General features: G+C 44.7%; 1 protein-coding gene across 1 annotated transcript; it reads right to left on the bottom strand.

Annotated features, from left to right (window-relative positions):
• Positions 1 to 2,654: 2,654 nt before the first annotated feature.
• Positions 2,655 to 18,125, bottom strand: STRA8 (stimulated by retinoic acid 8). Its single transcript, XM_026076130.1, has 8 exons — positions 17,001 to 18,125; positions 15,173 to 15,248; positions 13,701 to 13,785; positions 13,164 to 13,316; positions 9,755 to 10,037; positions 8,412 to 8,488; positions 6,571 to 6,682; positions 2,655 to 2,955 (listed from the first exon to the last, which is right to left on the bottom strand). The coding sequence occupies exons 1-8, from the start codon at positions 17,196 to 17,198 to the stop codon at positions 2,881 to 2,883; spliced, it is 1,059 nt and encodes a 352-aa protein (XP_025931915.1). The 5' UTR covers positions 17,199 to 18,125; the 3' UTR covers positions 2,655 to 2,880.
• Positions 18,126 to 18,278: the final 153 nt, after the last annotated feature.

Below are 18,278 nucleotides of genomic sequence, written 5' to 3'. Positions count from 1 at the left end.
CACAAGCTCCCCGGAGCAGAGCCAGACATGGCTTTACCTAGCATGAGGGGGATGAATTCTTGCTGGAGGCTGATCCACTACCACAGCCCATCCTACAGCCCAGGAGGGACAGGCAGCCATGGGGGAACATGCTGGTGTGGTGCGTTAAGGCTTAGAGGCAGTTTTTAGAAGCTGGGTAAGTAAGTCCTGATTTCAAGCCCAGGCTCTTTAAATGTCCTTCAAAACTTTCTCTTTCATGTGTTTGTTATACATAAGGAAAATCCTTTTATTTGCCTTAGGAGAAATTTCCAACTTTTTAAAGTGAAGCAGGTGGGGGCCCCCACTCCTCCTCAGCTGCATTCGGCCACTTGAGGTTTGGAGGCAGCTTTGACTTTACAGCGCAGTGACACAGCTTCTGTTTGTCTCCTACTTCACAAAAATGAACGAAAACCAGAAGGTCCTCGGGTGTAAAACTGAGGATTGCCTGGGAAACAGCAAGCTCCTTGCCAAGTGCATTGCTGGCGGTTACCGCTTGGTCCAGCAGGCAGCCAGAGGTGGGCCTGGAGCATTGTACCAAGGCAGACAGCTACCAGCAAGCCCAGGCAGACGCTCTCGCTGCTCTGGCCGCCGAAAGCTGGGGAGGAGCATTTGCCTGTACCTAGTTGCACTGGCTCCAGAAGCGTTCATCAGCAGTTCATTTTCATGGCTTTCCAACAGGGAGATGTGGGCTGCACAGCAGGGCTGACAGATGCTGTGCTTGCCGGGGACCGAGAGCATCTCCCTGCTGCGGCAGAGCAGACCTCGCACGGCTGGGCAGAGCTGCAACCGCCTGTGCAGCGTCGGCTCTGCCGGAGGGGAAACCACCTTCCCACAGTACACACGGGCCTGCACGCTTGTAAACTACAACCATTCCACAGGAGGAACCAAACTAGCACATTCTTCATCTCAACTCCATAATACACCCCACAAAGCTTGCTACCGATTGCAGGGTATTATTTTCACCCCAGCTGAACACATCTGTCATTTCCCATTCACGTTCAGGCCTGTCCTAACCTAAAATTCTCCCTGCAAAGCACCAGGGGCTCCCACGTTGATAATCAAGGGACTGCATCTACACAGCTTATGATGTCCATTTAAAGTGGTCTCCTGCGGCCGGTGGCAGGCTGAAAACACCTTCTGAAAGGGGAATATGCTGCTGTTTAACTTCTGTCCTAGGCTGGCCTTCGAAAGGGCAGGCATGAAGCCCAAATTAAAAAGGTTGTTAATCCTTGCTCATCCTCTATGCACATAGTGCTCCTACAGCGCAAGCCAGTTCAGCCAGGTTTGACCTCAGCTGATGTGGTATTTAAGCCAGACCTGGTGAGAGACTCACTGATGTAACCAAACTGATGTCATATGGCAAATGGACCTGAGATTACCCAAGTCTGTCCTGTGTTTGCTGGTGTGATGAGGCAAGGACTAGGATAAGGAATGAAAGGGTCTGCAAGATTTGAAAGAGAAGCAGTAAGCTGTAGAAAAAGTAGGTAGGACACTGTGAAAAATTAACCTATTCCCCCCCCCCCCCCCCCCCCCCCCCACATTACAGAACAATAAGAAAACACAGGCAGGACACTTGATGTAAGCACTTACTACTCTACATACATCTGTACGAGCTAAAGTGAAGAACAGTTTGGCCTTGGATTAACTGGGAAAGTCTGCACAGCTACTTCAACCAGCATGTGTTCCCAGACTGTCCAGGGGATGGATATGCTTAATATATTGGGAGTGAGAGGGAGAGGAGGAGGTGGGAGATCCAGCCTTGCTCCTAACCCACTCAAGCCTCAAAGCGGTGGCAGCCTGCACATGTGAAGAGTGCCAGGAGGCCAAGGAAAAACGAGGTTGGAGAACTCATGGGGGTTCTTAAACCCAAACAGGATCTGCAAAGTAGGGGGACCCCCACCAAAAACACAACAGCCTGTGAAACCCTTGGAAGTGCTACCACAGCCTCAGCTCCATGGGCAGATGGTCCTTCATAGGAATTATCTGGCCCTTGTACTTCAATGCCAGTCCCCATGTTTGTGACGGTTGTCAGCATGACCCCTTCTAGAGCACCATTCGTCTGCGTTTGCAGAGTGCCTCTAAAGATAGCTCAGAGATGTGAATGAACTTATTTATCTTCACAGGGGTTTTAATTCCTAGACACCATCTGAGCAGCACTACTCATCAAAAAATATGATGTGGCAGAAGAGCATGGGGGGGCTTTGCCCTCGCTCAGGTTTACACACTTTGCAAAAGTAAATACTCCAAAGACTATTGTTGTGCCTCCACTTCTGTTGTCAGCTCAAGAGTAGGTGGCCACTGCTCTTGTCCTCATAAAGAAGATGATAGAAGAAACTTGTATCCCTCTCTGTGCCTGTCTGGAAAGGAAGAAATCCCTCTTTCACTGCCAGCCTGAGCTGAAAAGTTGTACAAGAAAGGAATTGCTGCCAGGGTGCTGGGAGGCACTTTGTGATTTTTGCAGGTTGCGGTTTGAGACCTGCCTGTTAGGGAAGTGTGCAGGATGTCACTGATGTGGTCTATTTTCAGCTCTGCCACCGCTTATGCTAGGCAAGGTCACCTATCTGCATGTGCCTCAGTTTACTTGTGAAACAACGTTAAGCATTAAAAAGCAATAGACAAAAAAAAAATCTCTTTGTTATGATTTTATAAATATTCTAAAACCTAGAACTTTTAAAGGTATAAATTACTCAACTGATATATCAAGAAACACTGAGGAGGGAATGGGAAGTCAACAGCAACAAATCACTTCAACAGTGTCTCCACACTCCCCTCGGAGGGGCACTCCACTGAAAGAGGCGCAGTCTCTTTGCATATCTGGTGTACCCAGCAATGCTCGGCAAAACATCAGCAAACAGATACTATTTACAAATCATCATCATCGAAGGTCTCAGTGCACCTCAGCATCACGGTCTCATAGTCGAACTGAAGAGCTTCTTCCTGAAACCACCCCAAACCCAAGGAAGGTTAAAAACCACAAGAGTTGGTTGTGTTTCAGACAGAGAGTTGCTGGTTCGGTCAGCACTAGCATGTGTCAGCTAATGAGCCACAAGCCCTCCCTCCTCTCTGAATCAGCAACCAGCACTGGTCAGTCAAGTGCCTGATGAAGAACGGCTGAAATTTTCAACCAATTTCTTTCTAACTGGCTCCATCACGTTTCAATTTACATCATTTGGATGGGTATTACTGACTGCAGTAGCAATAGGGTCACATAACAGGCTCTGAAGACACAAATGCTTTCCGGAGCCCTTAACTTCCATTGACTTCAGGCTTTGCTGCTCTTTCAGCACAGAAGGAAATGGTGTTCTCTTTAACCAGATTACAGAGAATAAATGGCTCTTGAGAAATCAAAGTCTAGGAGATGAAAGAGTTCATCTCTGCAGTCCATCTAGTCCATCTTCTGCATTGATGCAAGACTCTGCAGGGCAAAACTGCTTTTGAAAATTGGTGCTTTTTAAAAAAAATATACGGCTTACAGAGCATTAAATCCCACTTGCTTGCAACATGACTCATCTAAAATCCCTTCTCTTTTAAAAAGAAAGTGTGTACTTGAAGATGCAGAAATGCTCAGTACAATTTAGAAAAAGTACTGACTTTCATTTAGACACTTTTGAAAATTTGGACCTCAATCTAAATTAATGCTTTACTGCCTTTGCTGCTAAGCATCTCTTATGATGTGACCTCAAGACAACAACTTTGGACAAATGATGCAATTGCTTAACTGATCTCATGCTCAGAAATATTTTTCTACCACATAACTTCCATGCTCCTGTTCTCACTTTTAGGTCACTGCCCATTTAAGAGTCCTCCTCTTCTTTGTGTAAATGATTTCTTCCCTCCTCTTGTGTGGTTCTTTCTCAAGCATTTTATACTTGTATGAGCCCAAGGTGTATAGCCCTGGCAGCTTTGAGAGTAGCAGCTCAAAAGAAGCTGCACTCGGTGGGTCTGTGACTATGAAATGGTAAATGTGCACAATCCAGCAATAACACCTAACTGTACAGTTAACTGGAAATGACATTAACAGAGAACTGGTACATACTGACCAGCAATAAAACCTGTCACCTCATCAGTTCTGCTGAAGGAAAGGAGACCACGGGTTGCCTTTCATAGTTCAGTCAAGTACACATTGCATGCCTTGCTTTACTATTTTATCTGCCACCCACCTCTGTACCTTCTACAAGGTGTGTGCACAGTGCACCAGGACACCACTTTACCCTTGGGATGTTTGATGCCTCCAGCACTGCGCAAACTTCTGGCTAGGGTAGCATCAGCAGGGGTACTGCATCAAGGAAAGAACGGTCTGCTGGGATTCAGTCACACCAGTGCAACATAAAGAGCTCTGAGCTAGTGCCCAGGTAGCAGGAGGGGCTCCGATCCCAGCCAAGAACAGGAATCTGGTGCTCTGTGTAACCCAATTACTGGGACAAACTGTATAGCCTACACTGAGCTCTCTGCTGCTGTCTGAATTAGTGCATTTCAAGCTATCTGCAATGTCTCCTAGTCCCACTCTGCAGCCACTTCCATGACTGTCTAAATCTGTTTGCTGTGAGATAGAGCTGAATTTCTGCCCTCAAAACCAGAAAATCTTGTCAGCTGGATTTTTTTGGCCTCTTGGCAAAACTCTCTAGATGTGCTGTACTGAAATTATCTAAACCAAAACAGATTGTGACCTTTGCATTATCAGTACTCTATGGCCTGGGTGATTTCTGCTCAAACTCCCTTTTGATTGTCTTCTGTTATCACAGAAAACTCAAAGTTCCTGCATAATAAAAGTGCACACAGCCTTTTGATTCCTTTTGGATCCACAAAAGCTCAGTCAACCGCTGATCTGCAGTACCTCAGCTGTTTCTCCTGCTGCACATCTTCCCATCATTACCATTCTCCTAGGCCTATTCCAACAATCCATCTTTAAAGCTTGAAAGAGACACAACCTCTTCTCACACCATCTGGCCTGGGAACTGTGAGATGGACTTGGGCTCACATACACCAATGCAACACCAAGAGGAAGGACAAACTGGGAGTGCCTAATGCTGCTGGGCATGACATCCACAAAGGATATTTAAAACCAGAAAATATTGTGTCTTGCATAAAGCTGTTCTTTCTTTTATAGCCAGCCTTAGCTCACGGTCACTTACATAAACGTGGGAAAACCTCTCTTCTTAAGCTGAACATAGCTATTCACAGACCACAGGGCTGTGTAGCTCTGACAATGGCCAGGAGCGATGTTTAGACAAAAAGTGCAAGAATTGTGTGTTTGTGTAGTGTGCTCTGTCAGAATTTGCTGCAATCTGTGGTGGACCTTCTGAATGAGAAATTGTACCCAGACCTTCAAATTTATTAGCCAGCAATGGATTAATCCTCCAGGAATTGTTCTAATTCCTTTTTGAACTTTTCAATCTCTGTTGCACCATCTGGTGAAAGAGTTCCTCGAGTTAAACCTGATAATTTCCATGAAAAAGTACTTTTTAACGTGCTGCCTGTTCATTTCATTGGGTGCTTTTTAGTTCTTTTTTTAGAAGCTATCTAAAACATGCTATGTTTACTATCTCTACACCACTTAGTATTTTACAAAATTCTCCCATACTGCTCCTCAAGTCTTTCTTTTTTCCATGCTTAAGAGTCCTACTCTAGCTGTTCCTGTTTAATACTTTTTGTTGTGTTTCCTGCCACCTCCCTGCATCTCTTCTAGTGCTACTGGCTCTCTGAGCTGGTGGGATCCAAATGGCAAGCAGCAGTCAGTATGTGATAGACAGTGGTGCAATAATAGTTTCTATTTTGTTTTCTGTCCCATTTCCCCTCATCACTATTTCCCTCAATGGAGCACCTGTTCAAGCAACAGAGACTGGCAGAAGCTAGGCAATAACAGAAAACAGAAAAACAGTGGCCACTGTGGAGGTACAGTGAACTCTGAGCCCAAACAAACATCCTTTTGCTGAGGGATCTCTCCCTTTTGGTCCTCTAACCCTGTGCAAGTTCTCAGCTCCCTCCTCGGCACTGGAGCAAGAAAGGGAGGAAGAACACTGCAAATCAAATGGCTTCTGGCACAGCAAACCTGCAACAGCAGACTTAGGGTAAGAGGCAGCCCAGCAAATGTTTATCAGGTCTTTTGAGAACATGAAAACTTTATTCTTCAGGCCTTTGCGCAGAGGTCCCAGACTAGGTAGCCTGGCACCAAGACAAAGCACAAGGTGGTCCAGCTGAGCTCAGGATCAGCAGCCTGTGGGTAATGGAGAATGGCAAAATGAGCAGGCACTGATTTGCCTGCTCAGATGAAGCTTTTCCACGTGGAAATGTTATGCAAAGAATAATAAAAAGTTTTCCTCATGTCATCGCCATTTTGAGTAATGCTCTACATAATACTAACCCCTCAAACCTTGCCTCTTACATAGTCAATGCTGCTGAACTTTGGAATGGCACATCTGAAGTAATGAACCCCAAGTTCTTGTTTTAATAATGCTGGAGATTAAGAGGAAAAGTGCAGGAAAAAGAAATCCCTGTCTAACAACGAGAGAAATATACTGTTCCTTCTGTAAGGAATCCTTTGGCAAAGCTTACCTGACAAAACTGCGTATTAGCAAAGAAAAGGCTTTTCAAGAAGTCAATGATCTGCAGATAGAGTCTGTGGTGATCCTCTGGATTTTCAGAAGCGCAGCTTCCAAATGCTGAACTGAAAATGGAACCACAAATTATATTTAATTTCCTGTTCTGTCTTTTCTCCTCCTACTTGCTTTCTCTCCTCAACATTTTACTTACATATCAAAAAAGATTTAGATTGTTTTCAAGATGAATCTGATATTAAAGGCAACAGCTGAACAAGACAAGGAGGGGTGGAGGAAATATTGTCTACCAAATGCAAGAAAGATACTTAGAACAGAGAACTGCAATACAAGAAACCATTATCACAACAAAGAAATCCACTGATACATGACTCCCGGTGCTCACACAGTTTTAGGAAGAAGTATGCATTCATTATAATCGAGAGCAACAGTGGTTATTTGGTAAGGTATTTTGTAGAGTTGTTCAGAGGAACAGCTTTGACTTCTTTTGTTAAATTTTTTGAGTGAATACAACAACTATGTGGCGATGGTCTGACACATTAGCTATCATTAGTAGCTTTGTACTCAGATAATGGGCAACTTTGGTAAAAGGCTCACATATTCACTCTGGGCCTCACCTCTATAGTCTCCCTGGGATCTTACAAAGTTCTGCCCACACACCTCTGTCCTGAATTACAAGGCTCAGGATGACAGAAAAAGGAGGAGACAGGATAAGTGTTGCCTACTGAAATACTAATCTAATTTGGGGTTTACACTGGATTTTTGGGTGCTAATCTCCAAATTGCAAAGATGACAGTAAGAAATTGCATCATTAAGGAATGTTTTTTCTTATTTCAAAAGCAAACAATGTTACTTAATTGTGATTTAAGCAATCAACATTATTTAATGGGTTTGTGTTTTGTTAAGCTTTATTGTGTATTCAAATGTATTCTGATCAACACCCCAAACAACCTTATTTCCATTCATGCTGTTCTGGAAGCGCTAAGTGGAGTGGTGGTAAAAGAGAGAACAAAATTCATACTAAAGCACCCTCTGAATATGGAAAAATATGTAGAAAATTGGATCCAAAAAGAGGGATTTAAAACACTTTGCAAAGAGAAAAAAATCCTAATCAAATATAAAGAGCAAGTAAGAATATATAAGACATGAGTCATAATGTGATTTTCCTCTTGAGGAAAACAACTCGTCTTTCTCCGGTCTACTGGCAAAATCAAATGCAGTGCTAGTTTTGTATCTGACATGTTCTCTCTTAGGGAACTGTGATTTGACCTGCAGAGGAAAGAGATGTTATTATTTAATAGATCTCATGTTTCTTCAATGTTACTGTTGCGGTCAACCACACTTCAGCTTGATCAACTACTTGTGATTGAATTACAGTACTTGAAAAAGGTAAGGAAGGCAACATTAAGAAAAAAAAAAAGAATATTTTTGTCTCATTAAATAACAGTAGAGTTCACAGTCAGCTGACTGATCCAGGGAATGCCTTATGGTCCTCATAGTCCTGTCAAGTAAAAGAGAAAACAGGCAAACTTTGCAAACCTTGCAATTGGACAAGAGAGAAAGCTATGAGGAGTGGTGAAGAAAACCAGCTGGACCCACTGTTATCTGGAACTGACTGGGCACTCTTAGTAAGCGATTCTCCCTTGTTCTGCTGTAAATGCCTATTAATCATTTCACTTTTACACCTTAGGAGATAGCATTATTATGAGCACAATGGCTGGAGGCTTCTATTTTAACCATTTACTAAAAATTAGGCTCAAAAAAAATGAAGTTAGTCTATTGACTTGCTCCAAAGGGTGCGTACACTATCTAGGAGAAGGGGTGGGTTTATAAATTTACCTCTGACTAGACATTCCCTGAGTCTCATTTCTGTCAAGGAAACCAGAAGCAACATCAAATGCATCTTCAAACATTACCTACCAAAGAAAACACTTCAGATGTCAACACATCCAGCCACTTCAGAGTTTTACCGAGGCTATAATTTTTAATAATTAAGTCTTTAAAAAACATGAAATTCTTTCCTTCCATTTAACAGACATGCTTACTGTTAGAATAAACTCACAGGGTTTTGTGGAGACAGGAATAATAAGGAATAACAATATTTCATGACTAAGAGCACAAGATTAGTCCATTCCCTTAGGCCTGTGTGTCAGCCTCTAGGAATTAGGCTTACATTAGGCTCTCCCAAAACATCAGGAAAAAACATGGACTATACCAGTGCTTTCCAGCCTTGACTGTGGGCTGCTACTGCTGTTTATGGCTAGAGATCTCAGCTGTACCAGCCACTCTTACCAAATCTGACTCCAGTGTGCGACCTGCCTTACAATGGAGTTTGGATTCTCCATGTTACAGACCCGTAAACTCATTAATCCACTCCATCAAAATGTAGTTCATACAATTTTCTGTGCCAGAAAGTACCGTACATGCAATGTCCCCATGACATTTCCCAGGCAGGTCAGCAATATGAATTGCCCAAGTGTCCTGTCACTCAATAAGAACTTGCTAATGTAATTTACTTATATACTCAGGTTGGACACCCTCCTTGTCCCCCACAACAAATAAAATTACCCGTATGCCTTTGAGCAGCTAGTGGCTTAGGTAATCAGCACTGCAAAAACAGTTTACAGTGAGTTACCTTTTGCTTAATCTCTTTTTAACAAATGCCCTGCACTACTGAGTCACTGACTCTTGGCTCTGCAGGAATGCCTGGAATGGGCAATCATTTACCCTGTACTACTGGAGCTGGTCTACAAATATTGTTGTTTTCATTAAAAAAATGCAGGCCTTGGGAAACTGGGTATTCCTCCTGGGTTTAGCCCATCAGGGCTCCTTGGAGAGTTTCCAGAGGACAGTAACTGTATAATCCTTGTTCTTGCTCTCTTGTCCCTGGAGTAAGTTAGAGCAAATGTAACTGTCACTTAGCACAGAAACGCTATAGGTCAGTGGAGATTAGCAGGACTACTACCACTGCCTGCTTACAGCTTGCTACATATCATACTGAAAGAGAATTCAATGCAGACTTTTACTCAAAGACTGCTTACAGTCTCCACTTACACGTTCCAGTGGTTATGGGCAGGCTTAATTACAATTACTGTATGCCTCCAATTAAAAGCTGCACAGCCAATTAGCTCCTCAAGGCTTGGAGCCTCAGAGACAGTTGGGCTGCATTACTGAGCACTTACTTCCTCCTGTGTGGAGACCAGGGAACCACTGGCTTCCTCACTGTTACCTCGGCTGTCCCTCATGCTGCCTTCAGCGCATGCAGGCTCTTGGCAGGGAGCCTTGGGATCCAGGAGGAAATCTCTCTGACTACAATACTGCAAGATGCTGTCCCTCCTTTCTTCGGAAAGTTCTTGCCAGAGGTGGGAAATGGCCATGGAGACTACAGGAAGAGGCACCTCTTCGGTGCAAACTATTCCATGCTCTATCAGCAGGTCCACTGTGTGCTTATAAAAATACAGATACCTGTAATGAAAGGAAAAGGAGCATCTCTTTAAGAGCAGGCTCTGATGCAGTCATCTACCAGAAAGCAACATGGGACTGGGGAGAAGCTCTGATTCATAATTGCTTCACTGACTCCCCGCTCCCAGACTTCATACAATTAATGAAGGTTACCCAATGCTGTTTGAAGATTTTAGCCACTCTATTCTGCCAAGACTTCATCTGTAAAGGGCAGGCTCCAGCCAGAGGCTCAGCGCAATTGCCTTACAACTGAAGCTCCAGGCAGCTGCAGGCTCTACTGGTGGCAAAAGCAAACCTTGTTCTGGCATTTCATAAATTTTGAGTACTTGCCTTTGTATCCTGAGGCTTTTACACTGTAAGCCATTTTTTGTACTTTTATTGGTATTGCACTACATTTAAAAGCCTTGGCTGAGGTCAGGACCCTGATGTATTAGATACTGTACATACCGAGAGGAAGATTACCCCAGGCCCGAAAGCTCCACTTGAGTAAGCACGGGAGCTCAATTTCCTCCATTTTACATCTGAGAAACCATGTCCCTAAGATTGACTTGTGTAAGGTCTGTAGTGAACCGGCAACTGAATGTAAAATGTCTTAATTTTAATCCGGTGACTAAACCAGAGAACCATCCTGCTGCTTCTGTTGGCACTGTGTGACACAGTGAACCAGGAATAATAATGTCTACTATAGAAAGCAGCACTGAAGGTTACTTAAAGTTTATTAAATGCTTAGAGCTTCTCAGATGAAAAGAACAAGTTTAAAGCAATATGAAGCAAAGTTCTATAAGCAGAAGTCATTGTTACTGCATTTGACTGGGCTCAAAATGATTCCTTGAAAGATGTCCCAACTGATGTCCCAATCAAAGAGTATTGCATGAGAAAGTAAATCAAAGCTGTTCAGTCTTTAATTTTTAATATTTAATAAACCAATATTGAAAGTCTTAAAATAATCCCACACGCAAGCATAAACATGTTTACCCTTCCATTTCCATGGTCTGAAGCTTTTGCCACCATTCCTGGAGACAAAAATATCCTAAAAGGGGATTAGCACCCTCATTTCAGCTATTATGCTCACGAAGGATTCTGAGTCCAGCTCCAAATGAAGGATCTGGAGTTTCTCAAAGAAACAGAATATGAATTACTATTAGACTGCTCTGTGAAAGAAATTAAGCTTGAACCACAACCCATCGAGTTCCTTCCCAGATGGTAAGAGGCAACCACATTTTGCAGGGCAGAGAGTACTGTGCAGTGCTATCACTGGGGTACCTGGTGCAGGACATGGAAATACACAGTTCTTCAAAGCCCAACACATTTCTGATGCTGCCAAAATAATGTGACTAGACTATCACCGAGAGGCGTTTGTTGTCTTTGCTGGATAGTCCCTGCTGTTTTGTGGCTGTTATCAAAGATCACTTTGCGGGAAGGATTAGCTAATAAAGCAACTGCAGTCTGCCATAAAACTGTAGGGTAAATGCAAGAGTCCACACAACACGGCAAGGGCACGGGTCTATCTTGTCAGTGAAGAAGGAGAACACAGAGGTTTATGGCTCTGTCGTGCAGTCTTTGATGAAGCAGAGCTTACTTCCCCCAGAAAATCTTGATTCAGCACATTTCAAGGTCTTGTAAACGGTACCTTACTACAGACACCTCTCTCTGTTCTCACAGAAGCAAGAACAGGAACAGTGGTAGGCTGGAGCCATCTGCTGGTACAGCTGCAGTCTCATCTTGATGAAAAACTCAATAATCCAAGGGAATTTCATAAAAAGCACCAGCTCAGATCAAAAGAGAAAAAGGAACTGCAGAAGTTTTTCTTTAAGGTAGTGCATCAGCTCTGGAAGAGGATGCCAGCTGCAGCTGTGGAGTCTCCTGAGCTGGATGTTCTGAACACAAATTTGACAAATGTCTCCCTGGATAACTGGGGTAAACTTGACTCTGCCTGACAGTATGGAATAGATCAGATAAGTTGCCATTTCTAAAACCTTTATAATGACATGATCATTCAGCCTTTTTGAAAAGCATTCATGACCCCAAAGTACATCCTAGTGCTGTCTGACAGCAAGGGGAAGAATGCGACGAATAATGTATTTAGTCTTAAAATATGAGTAACTTTGACCAAAAAAAAAAAAAGAAAAGTAATTTTACCATTATAATCCCAAATTAAAATACATAGATTATTGACAACAGAACTCTGCTCTTCGATTCTTAGCTCCTGCCTCAGGCATTTAGGAGCTGATCCCAAGGGTCTCACACCTTCTTGCTGTGGGAATGCATATGTAAGTGTTTACGTTCCCTTCCTTCCTCCCTGTGTTGCAATCATTTTGAGGAGTGCCTTCTGAAGTCTTCTAGACCACTGCTCTTCTGCAGACCACAGGCTGAAGGCTACATGATCTTCCCTTGTTCCTTCCAGCCTCACCCTGCTGAGATCCTATGGAATGTGAATGTCAAGGACCTAATTCTGCACAGGACATCAGCGCTCAAGCTGCTCATGCCAATGTCAACTAGAGGCAGGATGAACATCATTGCGGGGAAGACATCTGCCCACATTGCCTACCTCCCATTTCTGCACCTCCCCCAGAATACATACAGCTCGCAGCTTGTGCATTTGATCTGGTACAGCAATTTCTACCTTCCTGAAACATGGTCCCATTGTGAGGACAGAGCTCGACAGCAGCACTGATACCACAAACCTACAGAGACACATGCCAGGATAAATCACACTCGGCAAATATGACCTCACTCTATTTGAGCTTGCCCCTTACACCACTGTCAGCAGGTATGTTGTGTCTTATTCTGCAGGCCACCTAAACAGTTGGAAAGCACAGCCACACAGGGGCTGACACACTTGAATGAAAGTTTTCTCTCTTTCTTGAGGATGGATGGAAAATTCTCAGGGATTCTCCAAGGCCTGTAAAGCTGGGGGCCTGCCACAATGTTGGGAGCCATTCGTGTGCCAAGCATGGGCAAGAGACTTGGGAGGTGCTCAGCTCCCCCACCAGCAGGACCAAGGTTGCTGGCTTGAGGCTTCTGCATGGCAAGGCAGGCTCCAGCAAGGCTGCACGTACCACAGGGACTGGGTGCACAGTCATAACGCAAACAAATGAACAAACTGAAGGCAACCAAGGGTGCACCTACCGTTCAAATTCCACCAGATCAGGGGACGAAGTGGCTGGGGACTGGATAAGTCCCGGCTTCCCATCCTCTTCCATTGTGTTTTTTTCATATTCTTGAATCAAACACAAGACTGTAGAGCCACTCTCACTCATGGTTTCTAAGGTGGATGCAGTGCTGGAAAGAACACACAAAAAAAGCCTAATTAAGTCTCAACTGGATTAATAATGCCCCTGTCATGGCCACTGTGAAGTCCAAGGACATTCTTCCCAAGTAGGCCTTTTTCCTGCCTTTTGCTTTGCAAGCAAATGAGAACTCCTTGGTGGAAATGAGCTACACAGGGGGGAAAGGAAATATAAACACTGACTGAAAACGAGACCAACAAATGCATAGAGCCTTCATGCACTGAATGGGATTACAAGGGTCTAGGTGAAATCTCTTCATCTTTCCCTCATGACAGGCCTCAGCTTGGTAATTCAGTAACATGGACAAAGTGCTGCAGAGATACTGGAAGCAGGTGTAAAGTATTATCATCCTTCTTTGCCTGGTACAAGTCTTTACCTGTGATTGCTGAAGTGCCTCTTGACATACTCCTCCCTGACTTCCTCCAAGCTGGACGGGCTCCCATCCTCCAGGCTGAAGGACTCTGTCGCAGCAGAAAGGTGGCTGTCACGTCAGGGGAGCGCCTGGCTTCCCTCTCACCCCCCGTCCCAATCAAACAGAGTAATTCTGATAACTGGTCCTTTGCTGTCATGAGCTGGAGCTTTTGATTAGGCAAAAATGATGCGAGACGAGACACCTCAGCCTCTCCTACAAGGTAGCTAGCATGATCGGGAGCTTGTGATCACTGAAGGACTTAGTATCACTGCTCCCTTTGTAATGCTGGTCTGACAGGAAAACCAACGGGGAAAGCCACCAGCAAATCACAGTTCAGGCAAGTACCAGTCAATACAGTATTTTGCAATTGCTGTACAGCCAGCAAGCTGTGTGTAAAAACCCCAGACAAGCAACCTCTGTGATTCAGAAGCAGTATGAGTTACACATATGTGCAAGGGGACATTTTCCTCAAAACTCTCCTTAGCCAGCTCCACTGCTTGCGATCACTTCAAACCCCCTCTCTCTGTCAAACTATTCACTCTACCTATCACTGCATTTCACAGGTTATCCGAGGGTGTGGGTTCAAAGGAGTTGGCTCATTTCAAGCATCGGGATTTTCAATTGATGCCAATTCTTTGAGGTGCAAGCTGCATAAACAACAATTTTTTTTTTAGGTGACAGTATTTTGGACACTGAAGGGACATAAAAATATGCCCCAAGTCTCTAGCCCATGGACTCCCAGCCCTATTTCTTCCATGAGAGGCCCTGGCCAGCACCAGCACGCAGCGGGCACGCTGGTGGCAGCAGGGACGGCCGGAACACATGGCATCGTGGGAGCATGCAAAGGCGACCCGCCAAGCTGGAAGAAAACAAAAAACACAGCCTCTCTCTTACTTCTTGCTCCCAGAGTAAATTCTTAACTAGAGGTTCCCAGTGAGGAAATCCTCAGCGGACTTTCTGTCCTTCTCCTGTACCTCTGCCTCAAATGGGGACCTCACGGTCCCTGGCTCGACCCTGGCTGTACTTGACTCACCACGCCGGGTGCCTGCAGCTGCCGCGACTTGGCTGCCCCCGGCACTGTGGCCGAGGAGCCTGCACCAGCCCCAGGCCAACCGGGCAGGAGCCGGCGGAGTGAATCGGCAGCAGGGCGACGAGGGTGCAGCCCAGACGCGGACGGCAGCAATTGCTGGTTTCCTTCACCAACTCAGGCTGGGCTGGGCAGGGGGCAGGAAACGCTGTGAGCCAGAGGGGTATTTCTGGGGTACAGTGCTTTGCGGGTTGATAGACTTTTGCACTGCCCCTTGCTTATGGCCGCAGTTAAAGCCACGGCTGGCTCTAGCACTTTAACGGGCTCGGTGCACATCTGGCTATCTTTATTAAATAAATAAAATATAAGCCCAAGCAAATTGTGCAAGGCAAATACTTGCATACGGTACCTTTCATCTTCAGCAAAGAACCCAGGGTTTGCTCCAGCTCCTGGATATAACTCTTAGCCTTACGCAAAACCTGACACTAAACATAAAAAGAAATCAGAACTGATTGCTCTCGGCTCTGACTGGATTCATGTTTTAACATGCCTTGGTTGTTTTCTACACTTTGCTTCACTTTGACCTTCAGTTATCTCAAAGTCTCTGTGAAAACAACTGTGTTGTTTCACCATCTACCTTTATCCACTTGAAAAAAAGGAAAGAACTAATATTAGAGCAAACTTAAATATAGACTATAAATATTAGGGTATATATTACGTAATACATACACATAACACCCCGTCACACAGCCATTTGCTACTTAACTCTGATCTTCTTTCATAAGCAACTGTTGTTATTTGAATTGTTCTCTTCTTGGAGCATGTCCAGGAATGCCACACTGTGAAGTCTTGCTGGATGTCTACTGACATGAGGCATAAGACTTTACTATTCATTTCCCATGAGAATTATGCTAGGAGAAGCCTTTGCCACGTCTGCTGTCAGCTACACTGATGCAAACTGGAGCAACTTTGCTGAGCTACACATCATCCCTTCATCACTTATAGCAGGCATAACTGAGAACATTTGGCCAATACATTTAAACATACACAACTCAAAAATATTTCAAGATTGACATGATCGAGACCAGCCACAGTCACCTTAGACAGGAGGTCTACCTTGCACAGCTTCCACAGTGGATGTTTTAGCCGGGCAGTAAGCAGCAGGACGAGGTGAGAACTTCAGTATTTAGGCTCTTAAAGATATTGATTTTCCTTGGCCCCAAAAAGTCTGTGATTTCATTATACTATGAAACAGAACAGTTTCTGACTAGGAATAAATCAGGGGGACTTACCAAAATACTATGAAAACTCAGAAGCCCACTGTGAAAAGAACTGGAATATTAACACAGTCCCCTTAGATTAGACAAAACAAGCATTTGTTTTGTCTCAGTTTCTGAGATCACAGTGACTTCAGCTTGTTCAGATCTGGCCAAGCTGAGCTCTTACCTCAAACTGTTTTAGAGGGAAGGGGCTCAGCAGGCACAAGCCCTGGGCAGCAGCATTTCGCACGCTGAGAAGCTCAAAGTGCTTTACAAAGATGATCCCTGTCTGAAACAGTCATTACCTTCTCCATCTTACAAACTGGAAAACTGAAAGTAACCAATCTAACTAAATGAACTGGTGGCAGAATCAAGAATAAAAGGACTCCTGATGCTTATTCCTCCACCTTGAGTACATTAACATTCATTTTTTCAGTAGCATTCCAGGCCAATTTCACCTTTATGAACAGTATCTCTTTTGGTTAAATAGTTTCTTAGTTTAGCAAAGTGCAGTAAACAGTAGTGGTTGTTGTCTTTTTTCCTGACTTGTTTTTCCAGACTGTCTCCAAGACAGAGTGCAACTCATAACGCTGAATAAATTATTCCCTTTTCTTCCCTGCAACTTCTGCCCCTAAACTCACTAGCTCTGATTTCACAGCAAAAAGCTGCGAAATCAGGATACTTTCATCATGGCGTTCCTTGATTAGCTTCCAAAATACTGCTATTAAGAAGCAGCAAAACCGCCACAAGAAAAGTGCAGATGAGCTGCATGATAAACCCATGACACTGAGACGAGAAAGTGAGCAATTTGCTCATGCTGCGCCGACAGCTGCAAAGTAAAAGGGATCCAGGGCAACTGCACGCAGTGAAATTACACACACGCTGGCACCCCTAAAGGTACAGTGGGCATCACAGTAAACCTTAGATAAACATACACACGTGTAATAGCAATAAATAGACACAGTCACTGCTCCGCACCTTTGAGGCTGAGTTGTCTGACTGAGATAAAACAGTTTCCCGCAAGCTGTTGAAGAGTCCTGCCAGCTTGGCCCGGTGGCGTGCCTGCGACAAGCGTCTTTTTACCACGCGCGGCTCTGGCTTGAGCTCTTGCAGACGTTTCAGGAAACCAGGACTCACTCTGACATATGGCTTGCTACAGTCGTCAGCTGTCTCCATCAAAAGCTGCAACGCAACATTTATTTCTACCAAACAAAAAAGACAGGTGAAGGAAAAGCAATCCTACAGCATGGGTAGTGGGCAGATAAAGAAGTAAAGTTCAGGGTGACATACAAGAACGTTTCTGCTCATTTTTGGTAGGGAATCATAGAGTTTAAAGTCATGATACTGGATGTACAGTTGAGGGAGATAGCTCCATAAATGCCATTTTTGGTTAAAAGATACAGTGTAGAAAGAAAGAAATCACATTAATGAAATCATTCTCCACCCAGCGTGCTTTGCTGTCAGTAGGCCAATCAAACTTCTGCTGAAATCACTAAAAAGACCGATCATACCTTACAGAGATATGGCAATACTACAACTCAAAAGTCACTAGGCAGCACTCACACAATAAACCTAGTACTGAGACTTCGGTGAGCAGCATAAAAGTCAATCAATTACCCCAAGCAATACATATTTGCAGTGTATTACAGAATTGTTCTGTTTGCTCTTGATATATTAGATTTGAGCAAATATGTAACTAGAAGTTAATCAGTAAGGATTATCCAATAGTAATAAGCTTGTGTTGCCTATTCTGCTAACAACTTCCAGGTTTAGCTTTAGCCCTGCTCCGGCAGCCAGTGTAACGGCGCCGCTCGCCGTTGCCCAGTAATCTGATGGGGGGGGAGCTGGCTCCGGTCGTGACAAGGCTCCAGTCGCAACAGACGCCAGTCGCGACATGCCTCACCCCAAGCGGCGTGTCCGAAACCCCCGCACGGGGGTGGGGGGGTACCTCCCCCGCACTTGCAGCCCGGGCAGCAGGAGGCAGAAACCCCCAAACCCGACCTGCTGTCCGCATTACCCACCGGCAGCGGAGCCTACACGCGGCAGTAACTCCCGCCCCTGCTTTTTCTTCCACAGCAGGGAGGAAAAACACCCCAGCCGGTAAAAACAAAAAACCAAAAAACCAAAAAACAAACCTGCGGCCGCCCAAGAACCCCGCGCGACAAGGCTCCCCAAGCGGAGAGGGCAGCCCGGGGGTGTCGTGCCGCGCCGCTTCGCCCCCGGCCCGCGACGCCGCGCCCGCGCTCCCGACCCCCC

Source organism: Apteryx rowi, unplaced genomic scaffold (genome assembly GCF_003343035.1).
Source record: "Apteryx rowi isolate R43461 unplaced genomic scaffold, aptRow1 scaffold_426, whole genome shotgun sequence".
In the NCBI taxonomy this organism is placed as follows: domain Eukaryota; kingdom Metazoa; phylum Chordata; class Aves; order Apterygiformes; family Apterygidae; genus Apteryx; species Apteryx rowi.
The sequence above is the reverse complement of the archived record's forward strand: the minus strand, read 5'-3'. Positions and strand labels throughout refer to the sequence as shown.